The 13,700-nt window shown below is 44.1% G+C and overlaps 2 protein-coding genes across 3 annotated transcripts in view; one reads left to right on the top strand and one right to left on the bottom strand.

The window, feature by feature from the left end:
- JAK3 (Janus kinase 3) overlaps positions 1 to 13,700 on the bottom strand; it is a 148,483-nt gene that overhangs the window by 92,603 nt on the left and 42,180 nt on the right. For both annotated transcript variants that reach the window (XM_069962299.1, XM_069962300.1), the window contains 2 exons: positions 13,320 to 13,442; positions 4,230 to 4,387 (listed from right to left, as the gene is read on the bottom strand). In XM_069962299.1, the coding sequence (XP_069818400.1) occupies positions 4,230 to 4,387; positions 13,320 to 13,442 (281 nt within the window). The remainder of the gene's footprint in view (positions 1 to 4,229; positions 4,388 to 13,319; positions 13,443 to 13,700) is intronic.
- The window catches only part of SLC5A5 (solute carrier family 5 member 5), a 148,925-nt gene continuing 145,533 nt past the window's right edge, over positions 10,309 to 13,700 (top strand). The window contains exon 1 of the mRNA XM_069962303.1: positions 10,309 to 10,383. The gene's annotated coding sequence lies outside the window, so the exon portion shown is untranslated. The remainder of the gene's footprint in view (positions 10,384 to 13,700) is intronic.

Genomic DNA, 13,700 nt, shown 5'->3' on the forward strand with positions numbered 1-13,700 from the left:
CAGGGAAGCTATAAACTATGGGGGAGCACAGGGGAGCTATATACTACTGGGGAGCACAGGGGTCTATATACTATGGGGAGCACAGGGGGCTATATACTATGGGGGAGCACAGGGGGCTATATACTATGGGGGAGCACAGGGGGCTATATACTATGGGGGAGCACAGGGGAGCTATATACTATGGGGGAGCACAGGGGGCTATATACTACTGGGCAGCACAGTGGGCTATATACTATGGGGGAGCACAGGGGGCTATATACTATGGGGGAGCACAGGGGGCTATATACTATGGGGGAGCACAGGGGAGCTATATACTATTGGGGAGCACAGGGGGCTATATACTATTGGGGAGCACAGGGAGCTATATACTATTGGGGAGCACAGGGGTCTATATACTATGGGGGAGAGCACAGGGGGGCTATATATTATGGAGAGCACAGGGGGCTATATACTATTGGGGAGAGCACAGGGGTCTATATACTATTGGGGGAGCACAGGGAGCTATATACTATTGGGGAGCACAGGGGAGCTATATACTATTGGAGAGCACAGGGAGGCTATATACTATTGGGGGAGCACAGGGGGGCTATATACTATTGGGGAGAGCACAGGGGTCTATATACTATTGGGGGAGCACAGGGAGCTATATACTATTGGGGAGCACAGGGGAGCTATATACTATTGGAGAGCACAGGGAGGCTATATACTATTGGGGGAGCACAGGGGGGCTATATACTATTGGGGGAGAGCACAGGGGGGCTATATACTATTGTGGGAGAGCATAGGGGTCTATATACTATTGGAGAGCACAGGGGGGCTATATACTATTGGGGGAGAGCACAGAGGGGCTATACACTATTGTGGGAGAGCACAGGGGGGCTATATACTATTGGGGGAGAGCACAGGGGGGCTATACACTATTGTGGGAGAGCACAGGGGGGGCTATATACTACTGGGGAGAGTGCACAGGGGGGCTATATACTAATGGGGAAGTGCACAGGAGGGCTGTATATAACTGGAGGAGCACATGAGGGTCTATATACTACAGGGACACCTTAAAACTATGGAGGCACAGAGGGGTGTAACTATGTAGGAGTACAGAGGGGTGTAACTACTGTATAGGGGTACAAGGGACCTAACTACTGGATGTGTTGGAGCCTAAAATATTTGTCTGGCAGATTCTGGAGAGAAGATTCACAGCCAGGAGAAGACTTCAAGGTGGCCCAGGCTGGATGGAGAGAAAAAGAAAAGGTGACAGACTCTGATCGGAGAAGACGCCCCCGGTGAGTCACTGGATGTAACTGCACTCTGTTATAGGGTTGTAGTGTTAGGGGTCATGATGTGGCGGTATTATGTAATGGTATCATTGGTGATATCTTTCTGTTTTGTTCAGTGCAGTTTTCATGTAATATGTAATCACTGTATGGTGGAAATAGTGTTATAAGGTAACTACTGTATATATTGGGGCTCCTGATACAGTGTGGGGGCAAATTCAGTACATTATACAATGTGCCAAAAGGGAAGGGGGGGCCCACTCTTGAGGGCTGTGCACTGGGCCCACCAATGTATTAAAACGGCCCTGTGACTCAGGGAAAAAATCCCGACCCGGCTGATGGACGGCCTGCTCGGCCAATCACTGACTGAGTGAGCGGGCTGTCAATCAGCCGGGTCTTTATGTTGGCTTAGAAGATGATCCCGGAGGCCGGCAGGGGTCCCAGAGCCGCGATCTGGCACTGGATAGCCACGGGGACAGATGAGTAGCGGTGGTCATTATGTTTCCTCTCTGCCTCTGCTTTTCCAGCAGCTCCGGACTTCTCCTTTAAAGTGTCACTGTCGTTAGGGGGGAGAGCTTCAAACTGCTTTTTGATGATAAAAATTCATTTTTTTGGCTAATAAAACCAACTACAAAGTTTCTTAAAATTGCCTGTACTATTGATTTCTGCAATAAAATTCTTAACGACAGTGACACTTTAAGTTGCACTTAAGTTTCCAGAATTCTACAGTTTCAAAGTCACTTTTCAAATGAGTGCTCAATAAGGAGAAAGACAGACTTCCAGTATAAAGAAACTGATGAGAAGGGATGTTATCTGTTCAATCTTTAAATACACTGGTAGGTTTTTTCATGAATGTTTGCTTCAATGCTATTATGTTTGCTTCAATGCTAACTTATAAATGTCCTTTCTTGAGAATTTCTAGCACTTACTATCACTTACTATCATCCAGTTTTCTTAGAGGCGCTCTCTCCCCATGGCTGGGGCCTGGTCTAGGCAGACGGTTAAAATTTACCCTCCGTCATGGCTGCTGCTGGCTTAGCAGTGAACTCCACTCTTTGCCTTGAATTTCAGGTATCCATGGCTACAAACACGCTGTTATGGGTGTGGGGGGGTCATGCTCATTGGGGGGGGGGGGCAGGTGCCAATTCGTAGACATAGATACCCAAACTTCCTGCTGAAGAGTGGAGTTCACCACTGAACCGATAACAGCTGTGATCACAGGCACACATTAAGGGTATAAACCCACACACCTTGTATGCAGCGTATTTACTGCTGCGATACGCAGAAAACTCGCAGCAGATTAGATCTGAATAACTGAACACAGCATCAAATCTGTACCAACAAATCTGTTGCGTATTTGTTGCATATCTGCTGCGTATACTGTGTGTGGGTTTATACCCTTAAGGACAAATCCGGTGAAAAGCTTTTCCCAAGTATTTGAAACACATTACAAAGTTATATAACTTTGTAATATGCCTTAATCACCTATCTGCCCCCTTCCCTATGTTTCCCCCCCCCTCAACCTCCCACCAGTAAGTAAAGTAAACTCATTCTTACCTAATGAATGTTGACCCCTGGCTGCTCTGTGTTAGCCATTTTGTGCCATTGACATCATCAAGAGGGATGCCGGTCTAAGCCCTATTAGCCCAGCCTCCCTTTGTCAGATGACTCAGGTTGCTCGGCTCTGATTGGCTGCGCAAACTGTAAGCCATCTAACAGTTCTACAGCATCAATTAGACATCACAGGAGACAATGTACATCATGGGAAAGGCCAAACCAGGAAGCGAAGAAAAAATAAAAAAGACACCAACTGGAGCTTCAGTTCAGTTTTTTATTTTTATCAGCGCCGAAGTTGTCCTTTAAGGTAATATCAGTTTAGGATTTTTATATGCCCTATTAGGAAATTCTAACTTAGTAGAGGATGGTTCCCTGTTCAGTATCTTCAGCGAATCAGAAAGCACAATGGTGTCTCACCTCAGCTACTGATTGAGATGAAGGGGCCATATCTTATGCTGACCCAAAACACTGAAAGAGTTGGGAATCTAAAACAGGAATTTGTGACAGCAGCGGCAACAGGGCGGCAAGGATGTTAAAGAAAACAATCTTTTTTTTTTAATTATTCTTTCATTTTGTTGCTACTTATTTTTATTTTCTAAATATGTATTTTTGTGGCTGTATCTTTTACTTTATTCTTATACCATTATTCTTTATGGGCTTGTGCCAGCTCTTTTCAAAAGTGTCTGTAAGAGTCCAAAATTTAATGGCGACAATACCATGATTCTTTGCCCGTCGCTCCGTCCATAAACAGTGATCTTGTGTTATCCAGCACGGGATCGCTGTGTATTTCTAACTTTGACTATCTGGTTCCCTAAGTCTATTTAAAGATACAGGCCGTCTTTGCAGTCTATATCTAATACTTTACCTAATCCCCCGTCCCCTGGCTGTACCACTGGGCATCACCTTCTTTGTGACATCACTGCCTACCAGTGCTGGAACGCAGTGAAATCACCAAGATGGCGGCGCCTGTTGGTACAGCCAGGGGATGGAGGATTAGCTAAAGTATTGGATACAGACTGCAAAGGCAGCAAATAGCTTTATAAATAGACTTAGGCAGAGATATAGGTTCTCTTTAAGTATAGCAACAAAAACTACAATCACCAGAAGGGGCACACTCGCATTGCCAACTTAGTAATTATATATCAATACCACTGCTGGGTGAGGTGCAAAGTATCTACTTCCGTGTAATGACAGGCAAATTAAATATATAATACCTATTTACAAAAAATGCCAAACTACTACAAAATCCAATAAATTGGATTATTTATAAGATTTTGTAGTAGTTTAGAATTTTTTTGTAAATAGGTATTATTTATCTCTGTAAGTATAGCTTTTTTATGTTTACCACCTGCCACCTGGATGAGAAAATAAGTGAATGTCAATCAATTAATAACTTACGTTATTGGACCATGACACTGATTATCCAAATTCCATCGCAGTCTTGGTGGAGCCACTTCTTCACAAAAATAATGCTGGGAGTCTGTAGTCAACCGGTAATATCCATCAACCAGAGACGCAAAAGAAAGAGCATCTCTCAACATTCGGAACTGTGCCTCCTTAGGGACAATTAAACATGAATTAGATGACATGTACTATTACACACATTACAGGTGTGTCTGATTACAAACATTGCATTATTTCCTGTATTTTGGCTTAAAGTCAACCTGTCACATTAACTACTAGCCTAAGTATCATCATAGTTTAGAGATGAGTACAATGCATTTAGCTATATGTTGTATTCCATGACTTACTTCATATTTTTTGTGAAAAGTTGTGAAAATGTTGCAATCAAAGGATGTGAGTCCCATTTTCCAACCCTCACAGAATTACTGACAGCTTCCTTCTATCAGTATAAAGCATAGTGTTGCAGGCTTTGAGACCCTCCTCCAGAAGGCATTTCCCGCCAGCTCTGATGTCGTCACAACAGCTCCGTCAGCCAATTAGCGACTGCAACAGTTTCCTGCAACAGTCACTGACTGGCTGAGCAGGCAGTCCATCAACCCAGTTGTGACATTCCACCCCAAGGAGATCCCAGATCCTGGCGGGAGTCATGGAGCAGAAAGCCAGCACTGCAAAGGCACAAGGAGAAGTAAGTAATGGTTGTTTATTATGTTTCCTCCTGTCCCTGCTGGCTGACATTTTTTAAAAATCACCGGACCTCCCCCTTAACACACACATATCCTCCGCCCAGATTTATCTCCCAAAGTCTGCAAAGGTCCCTATACATCTTAGACTTTAGTTAGCCATATCCGCAGCTCATGTCGGCTTCAGTCAATAATGTAAGGTGTATGGGGCTCTCCTGAATAACCACCAACAGATTATGGCGGTGTTGATAGGGGTTGCGCTCTGGCTGAGGTTTACCCCTCTCCTCTCAATAGAGAATACTGGAATGCTCAGCCATGCCAAAAAATTCCTGTGTATGCGAAGGACAGGCGGTGGATGGGAGAGATAACTTACCGTCAGTTATGAAAGTGTATGGTCACCTTTATACAAATGCAATATTTTGCAAACCTTTTATTTTGTAATCCAATTAATATCTCACTGCAATAAATTAAGCGTGTTAATTTGGTCCAAAGGACCAAGAATATTATGTTTTATTATAAAATATGTTTTTAACATCATCCACCTTTGTGTAATTTCCCCAGCCTTGGCTTGCATGTATTGAGATTTCCATGAAGTACAAATACACAACAGTTATACCTATAGCTCCAGAGATATTATCCCCTGCCTTTCAGTTAAGTACAGACCCATATCTCCCAATTAGATGACTGTTCAGATGTACTGTATGACGTATGAAGGATTTCTAGTAAGTATAACTGCCGTGACCCGGGGTGCTGAGGTGTTATGCAGCATGGTAGGCGTTTGGTGTTTTGTGGCTGGTTCACTTGTCACAGTGGCCAGGAGTGGTGCTACCCAACTACGAACATGGACACTAGCACTCTTGAGGGTAGAACATTGTGAGGGTGCAGATCTGGCAAGCAAATAAGAACAGACTCCCATGTTTAACCTCTTGCCTCTTCAGCCTATTTTGGCCTTAATGCCACGGGCAGGGGTGTAGCTAGAAATAGCTGGGCCCCATAGCTAACTTTCCAATGGGGCCCCCCCCCCTTCCCTTCTGGCTACTGGGAAAGAAATGGACGTATGGTTTCGGCCACATGCATTGTCTGAATTTTTCTTTCTACATGGTTTTTAACTGCTTAAAAAATAATCAAGGTTGCATATGATCTGCATATTGTCTGTAGCGATTCTCCTCACAGGATTGGTAGGCAACAGCTTCAGACAATGCACATTTAAAGCATACAGCCACACCAGACCTGACCAATACCGCCATACTGTGACTGGATAACCCCACCACACCAGACCTGAACAATACCACCATACTGTGATTGGATAACCCCACCACACCAGACCAGACCTGACCAATACCACCATACTGTGACTGGAAAACACCGCCACACCAGACCTGACCAATACCACCATACTGTGACTGGATAACGCAGCCATACCAGACCTGACCAATACTGCCATACTGTAATTGGAAAACATTGCCATACCAGACCTGACCAATAACATCATACTGTGACTGGATAATACCAACATAGCAGACCTGACCAATACCACCATACTGTGACTGGATAACGCAGCCATACCAGACCTGACCAATACTGCCATACTGTAATTGGAAAACATTGCCATACCAGACCTGACCAATACCACCATACTGTGACTGGATAATACCAACATAGCAGACATGACCAATACCACCATACTGTGACTAGATAACATTACCATACCAGACCTGACCAATACCGCCATACATATATCCAGCCTGCTACTGCACGTACATGTATCCAGCCTGCTACTGCACGTACATATATCCCGCCTGCTACTGCACATGCATATATAGAGCGTGCTACTGCACGTACACATATCTGGCCCGCTACTGCACGTACATATATCCAGCCTGCTTCTGCACGTACATATCCGGCCTGCTACTGCATGTACATATATCCAGCCTGCTACTGCACGTACATATCCGGCCTGCTACTGCACGAACATATAACCGGCCTGCTACTGCACGTACATATATGTGGCCCGCTACTGTACGTACATATATCCAGCCTGCTACTGCGCGTACATATCTGGCCTGCTACTGCACGTACATGAATCCAGCCTGCTACTGCACGTACATATATCCCGCCTGCTACTGCACATGCATATATAGAGCGTGCTACTGCACGTACACATATCTGGCCCGCTACTGCACGTACATATATCCAGCCTGCTACTGCACGTACATATCCGGCCTGCTACTGCACGTACATATATCCAGCCTGCTACTGCACGTACATATCCGGCCTGCTACTGCACGAACATATAACCGGCCTGCTACTGCACGTACATATATCCGGCCCGCTACTGTACGTACATATATCCAGCCTGCTACTGCGCGTACATATCTGGCCTGCTACTGCACGTACATATATCCAACCTGCTACTGCACATACATATCCGGCCTGCTACTGCACGTACATATAACCGGCCTGCTACTGCACGTACATGTATCCAGCCTGCTACTGCACGTACATATATCCAGCCTGCTACTGCACGTACATATCCGGCCTGCTACTGCACGTACATATATCCAGCCTGCTACTGCACGTACATATCCGGCCTGCTACTGCACGAACATATAACCGGCCTGCTACTGCACGTACATATATCCGGCCCGCTACTGTACGTACATATATCCAGCCTGCTACTGCGCGTACATATCTGGCCTGCTACTGCACGTACATATATCCGGCCCGCTACTGTACGTACATATATCCAGCCTGCTACTGCGCGTACATATCTGGCCTGCTACTGCACGTACATATATCCAACCTGCTACTGCACATACATATCCGGCCTGCTACTGCACGTACATATATCCGGCCTGCTACTGCACGTACATATAACCGGCCTGCTACTGCACGTACATATATCCAGCCCACTACTGTACGCACATATATCCAGCCTGCTACTGCACGTACATATAACCGGCCTGCTACTGCACGTACATATATCCGGCCTGAGTGGTAGCTAGCTTATCACAAAGTCCCAACACACACTCCATAAGTGTTCCTATTACCAGGTGTTGGTGCAGGACACAAACGCAAGGAGTTCAGGGATTACTGCAGAATGTTAACGCTGTCGCTGTCTCCGTTCTAGGTCCCGGCAGGGGGAGGGCTAGGGGTCAGAGGTCATCCAACCTCACAGGATGCTCCTCCTGCAGGCAGCCTCTAGCTGTTGCAGGAGGAGAGGAGTCTCCAGTCAGGATGGAGGTAGAGGCTGCAGCCATGCTTTATCTCCCCATCTCTCTCTCTCGCTCTCTCTCTCTCTCTCTCTGTGATGCTGCTCCCTGCTGGTGGATGTTCCCGGCATTTCTAAGATCACCATTCTCCCCTGGTTAGCTCGTGTCAGAATAAACGTCCTGAACAGCTTACCGGGGCACATGATACATGAAGTTCCCTCTGTCGGGCCCCTTGAGGAGGCGGGCCCCGTAGCAGCAGCTACTGCTGCTACGGTGGTAGTTCCGCCACTGGCCCAGGGCCTATTTTTCAAATCTGACCTGTCTCTCTTTATGTAGTTGTAACTCTGCTGTGCTTTTAACTATCAGGGTTATTCTGAGATTGTTTTTTGTGACATATTCCTCTTAATGTTTGTGGTATACTTTGGTTGATACACTCAGTCGGTTTTTTGTAAAAAAAAACAAAACAAAAAAAAACACATTTGCGCACAATTAAAAAAAATTACATTTATTTAAACTTAATATTACTGCAACATCTACAACATGTCTACTTTATGGTGACATCATTTAGTGAACTTCCTTTTACTTTTTAGGATGTTAGAGGACTTTGACATTTTGCAGCGATTTTTTAAATTTTCATAAAAATTTCAATTCTGATTTTATTAGGGACCAGTTCAGTTCTGAAGGGAATTTGTGGGGCCTGTATGTTAGTTATCACCATAAATCCATCCACTGTAAAAACTGCACCCCTCAAAGTATTCAGAGTAACATTTCATAAGTTTATTAACCCTTTAGGTGTTTCGTAGAAATTTAAGCAAGTGGGAGAGGAAATTTAAAAATTTCATTTTTTTTGGCAGATATTCTATTTTAATAAATTTTTTCCTCAATGGGACCGCTGCGGTTCCTTGGACCACAGCATCTATGGGGTTAACTGCCTGGGGGGAGCGCGGCTCCTCCCACTACCCGATCATTGTTAGGGATAGCGCCGGGGGAGGCAGGGATAGCATAACGTTTGGGAAACGTCATGTTGCATAAACTACCTGCATTACATGACGTTTCCCAATCGTCATTTTGCGGCAAGGGGTTAAGCAAAGGTAACTTTAACTTAGGAACTTCAGTGCAATACACTTGTGCAGATACAGGTGATAGTAGTGCTGAAGGTAGTGACTTGAAGAGGTATGTGTTGAGCTCAATTTGTAGTGTTCGTGAGAAGCAAGTATAAAGTTGAGCTGCTGAGTGGCATTTTACAGGTAGAAGAAGGAGGATTACATGAGCCTGGGTGGTGGCCAGGCAGGCTTCTCTATAATGCCTTGCAGTCATTCCTTTATGTAAGCCAAACAATTATGCGTAAGTAAAGGGGTGAGAGAGTCTTTTAGTGATGACTGCCACAGTGAAGTGAATCATAGCAAGGCAGCCCGACAAGAAAATCCAGCTGATCTCTGGGAAAGACATGGAAGAGAAAGCACTTCAGTTAGGGAATACAAAGTTTGTATTGTTCAGTGTCAGCCATGCATCCTGCATGTGTCCAAGAGAAAATGTAACTCTTCCTCATAGCACTATGCAATCAGAGGTTTGCTTCACATTCAGTGTAATCAAAATTATACTACTCTTCACCAATCAAACATTTATACTCTGGTTTTAAACCAGCCTGAGTGTATGGTAAACCTTTACTTTTTAGGCAGTACAGATCATCAGGGATGCGTGTCACATACTCAGGACCCCTCAAAGAGACCAACAAATTTATCATTAGGAATGACAGTGGCATCAGTAATATCATCAGCCTGATATTAGATCAAATACTCACAATGAAACAACACTGTACCCTAATGGCAGACTGCTCAGGAGTACAGGAAAGGCATAAATCATGGCACTGCAGATGGGCTGCCATATGAGGAGAACCTGTCCATGAGATATGTTTGGGAAATGGCCTGTATCTCTGTTCCCATGTAACTTTATTAAGGGGAGCAGGTGTATTAAAAGGCGGCTTTTGGGGATGTCTTTTTTTTTTAATATTGCTAACACAACGTGATATTGACAAGCCTATATCCTGCTTTGTCTCCTAATGTCTGGTATGTAAAAATATTCCCCTGGGCCAATTAACATCTAAACGTGGATTTGATAAAGTTTTATAATTCTAGTAACCTCCTTCCATGTTCACTATGATGATACAAGTAGAGGACCTAAGGATATCAGATTGATCTACAACTCCTTCCCATGTTTCTGCAAGCAGACAACGGTCTCCACCAAAGAAACTGCTAAGTACTATACTTTTCTTTTATTATTTTTATTATTTTTTTCTGTTTGGAACAATTTATGTATGTCCTTTGCTTTTTGCTTATGTATCACTCCAGCACAGTACCTTTGCATATCAAAGACTAATACAGACTAATACTAATACAGTTATTCTCTGTTGCTCTAAGGCTGTGTTCATACAATGCAGTTTTCTTGCAGTACTGTTTTGTAAGTTGTTACTTGTATGTGTTTACTTTGACTGCTAGAGTACAGTTGTTACCAGGGAGTACAATGTGTTTGTGGTCTTTGTGACCTATTGCCTATATTTTTTAAGCTGTGACAGTGTTGATGTTTCTGGGTATATAGTCTGTTTCGGGTATGTGCTCAACTGTCACACAAAGCAGGAGTATCCGACACTACTGAAAAATGTGTAATAGCAGGCTTACCTCTACTGGCTTGGCATAAAGCTGTGCACAGAGACTTGTGGTACTCAGCAGTTAAAAATTAGCCGTTGAGTTTTCAATCCACAACACCAAGAAAAAAAAGGTAGCAAGCGGCACTCACCATGTCACTTCTTTCGGCGGATAGCAGAATACGCTGGGCCATAGAATTGTGTCTATGGAGCCGGCGGAAAGGCGTGCGGCCGTGCGTGCGGACAGATAACGGAATTCGGCGGACATTATCAGCGACAATTCCTCAGTATGAACCCACCCTTATGGTGTGTTTACACAGAGAGATTTATCTGACAGATTTTTGAAGCCAAAGCCAGGAATGGATTTGAAAAGAGGAGAAATCTCAGTCTTTCCTTTATGACCTGTCTGTTTATAGTCTGTTCCTCTGTGTAAACGCACCCTGAGACTGGGACTGCAGTAGTCACTGAGGGTGCATTCACATGTACCGACTTCACAGCGGATTTAGACTGCTAGTTTCGCAGCAAATTAGCTGCAATACTCAGTATCATAATAGCCTATGGCCCTGCATTCTCTCAGTAGATTTTTCTTCCTCTAGGAGAATGCAGTGGTAGTCTGGTTTAACTATTTAACTATTGTGGGGTTAAACATAATAAACAGCCGCAGTCCCCAGTGTTCTCCTACTTAAATGTCTAGATCCTGACTCACTGATGGCCTGCTTGGCCAATCCCTGAGCTGTCCTGCTGCAGCCAGCGATTGGCTGAGCGTCCGCTCAGTGAGTCAGGACCTGGAGACCCAAGCAGGAGTGTGACAATGGGGCTCTGGCAAGTAAGTGCTGTGAGGCACAGGGGAATAGGTGGTTTTCCCTGCAGGGTCAGCTAGTACTTGGGCAATTGTCACATTAGCCTGGAGTGGTGTTGGACCCACCCTGGACAATTGGTGCCTCCCCATCGCAAAAAAAGGGGTTAACCTAAGTGCACATGTGTGTGTAGGTGCGGGTGCAAAAGAAGGAAGCAAGAGTCATGTGCGTTGACAAAAATAGAACAGTTTACTGGAAGTGATCGTAGTGCAATACAAGTAAACGAAGATGTGGAGTCCAGTGCAATACAACTGTTACAGTTAGTAATAACTTAGGTGCTCACAGTTAAGGTAGAGAACCTATGCTTGTAGTAGTAGGTGCTTTGTAGTATAAAAAGAGAGGAGAGGAGCTGCCAGAGGGGCCCTGCCCAATGTAGTAATGTGCCCTGCCGGAACAGTTTGAGTTGAAGAGACTACTCGTACTCACGGATGACTGGTACTTCCTTAACCGCCTTATGCCCCCTAGTTGCGGGCTACTCATCCTAGGTGGGTAGTAAGAGCCCCAGTCCTTGGTTACCTGGGTGAAGCAGACTCCCGAGCCTTCCTAGTTATCTTGCACTGCGCAGTGGGATAAATAGACGTTCCTTAGCTTTGTCCCACTGGGGTCAGTTCCTATAGCTTGAGGTAACTGCCCTACACGTTTTAGACAGGTTTCTGGTGTAGGCAAGGTGTATCCCTGTTTGGCTTCTCTACCCTGATGGAAGCTTAGCACTGCATAGCTAGTTGGTTACTTGCATTAAAAAAAGTCTTTATAAGTTGCTGTCCTGTGTCCCTGTCAGGGGATCTAGCCAAAGCAAGGCCCTGGCTTAACTTCCGTAGAGACTCCTCTGTTAGCTTCTATTCACACAGAGAACTAGACTAAAACTGACTACTTCCTCCTACCATGAACTAACTCCTCCTACAGGGGCTAACTAAACCCTCCTATGAGTGGTGGGTGGTGCGTGTGTGTGTGTGTGTGTGTGTGTGTGTGTGTAGAAAGAGAGGATAGGATGGAATATGAGAGAAAGCACCTGCACCTGTAAGTGGTTAGAAAATAACATGTAGTACAAAACAGTTAACCCTATAGTTCCCTCAGCTGTGCATAAGGTTAGACAAAGGCAGTAATGACACCTAGTGGGGAAAACACAATAATACACCTTCTCCCACTTATGTGAACCTGATGGAGTTACTTGCTCAGGTGCTCAACCTAGAGCTCACCCTGTGCTGGGACACTACAAAAGCATTGGCTGTTTAATAATATTAACCTCACAACAGTTAAATAGTTAAAATAAGCAGAATAAACATCAACTGTGAGAACGGAGGGCCATAGATTGTAATAATACCGAGTATCGCAGCACTCGGTACTCAGCACCCTAAAGCTACTGTGTGTTCCCACGATATACTAAACATTGCAAAGAATGTGTGTTGTTGCTAAACAACGGCTGTTCCATGTGATCTTTAGTACGTTGTGGTAACATACTGTAGCCTAAAAGTGGAATATTGTGTTGATTTTAGAAAAACCACGTTATATTACTTGTGTTATTGTTCTTGTATGAATGTTTGACAATTTTTTTAGCAAACAGCTGAAATTTGCAAATAAACCAAAGTGGGAAGTTGGGGGGGGGATGAATAATTTTAATATATTCAAATGAACAGTTAACATTTTTCAGACATAGATGGATTTTATTTGAACTGAAACTTACTACATCCACTTACCAAGACTTTGTTGTTTTGCTTAGTGATTGTCACTATACGTCCTTCTTCACTTGCTTGGTCAGAGTTTGCCTGTGTTATTCTAATATCCACAATGTTCTCAAAGTCACTAAATGTCTGCCAGAACTGCAAAACAATTTGTTGTCGGGTAAATAAATACCATATATCACAACACAACATGTTACATTGCTAAGAAAGGTGCTTTTAATCCATGTAACCTCTAAATGCTAACCCTATGTCATATGACACCTGAGAATTTGCCACAGGGCTGACTGAATATAAGTCAATAAACTTTATTTATGAGATGGTATGAGATTATGGAATTATTATTATTATTATTATTATTATTATTATTATTATTATTAAAAAGCTTAAAAAATAATG

This window comes from Dendropsophus ebraccatus, chromosome 3 (assembly GCF_027789765.1).
Source record: "Dendropsophus ebraccatus isolate aDenEbr1 chromosome 3, aDenEbr1.pat, whole genome shotgun sequence".
In the NCBI taxonomy this organism is placed as follows: domain Eukaryota; kingdom Metazoa; phylum Chordata; class Amphibia; order Anura; family Hylidae; genus Dendropsophus; species Dendropsophus ebraccatus.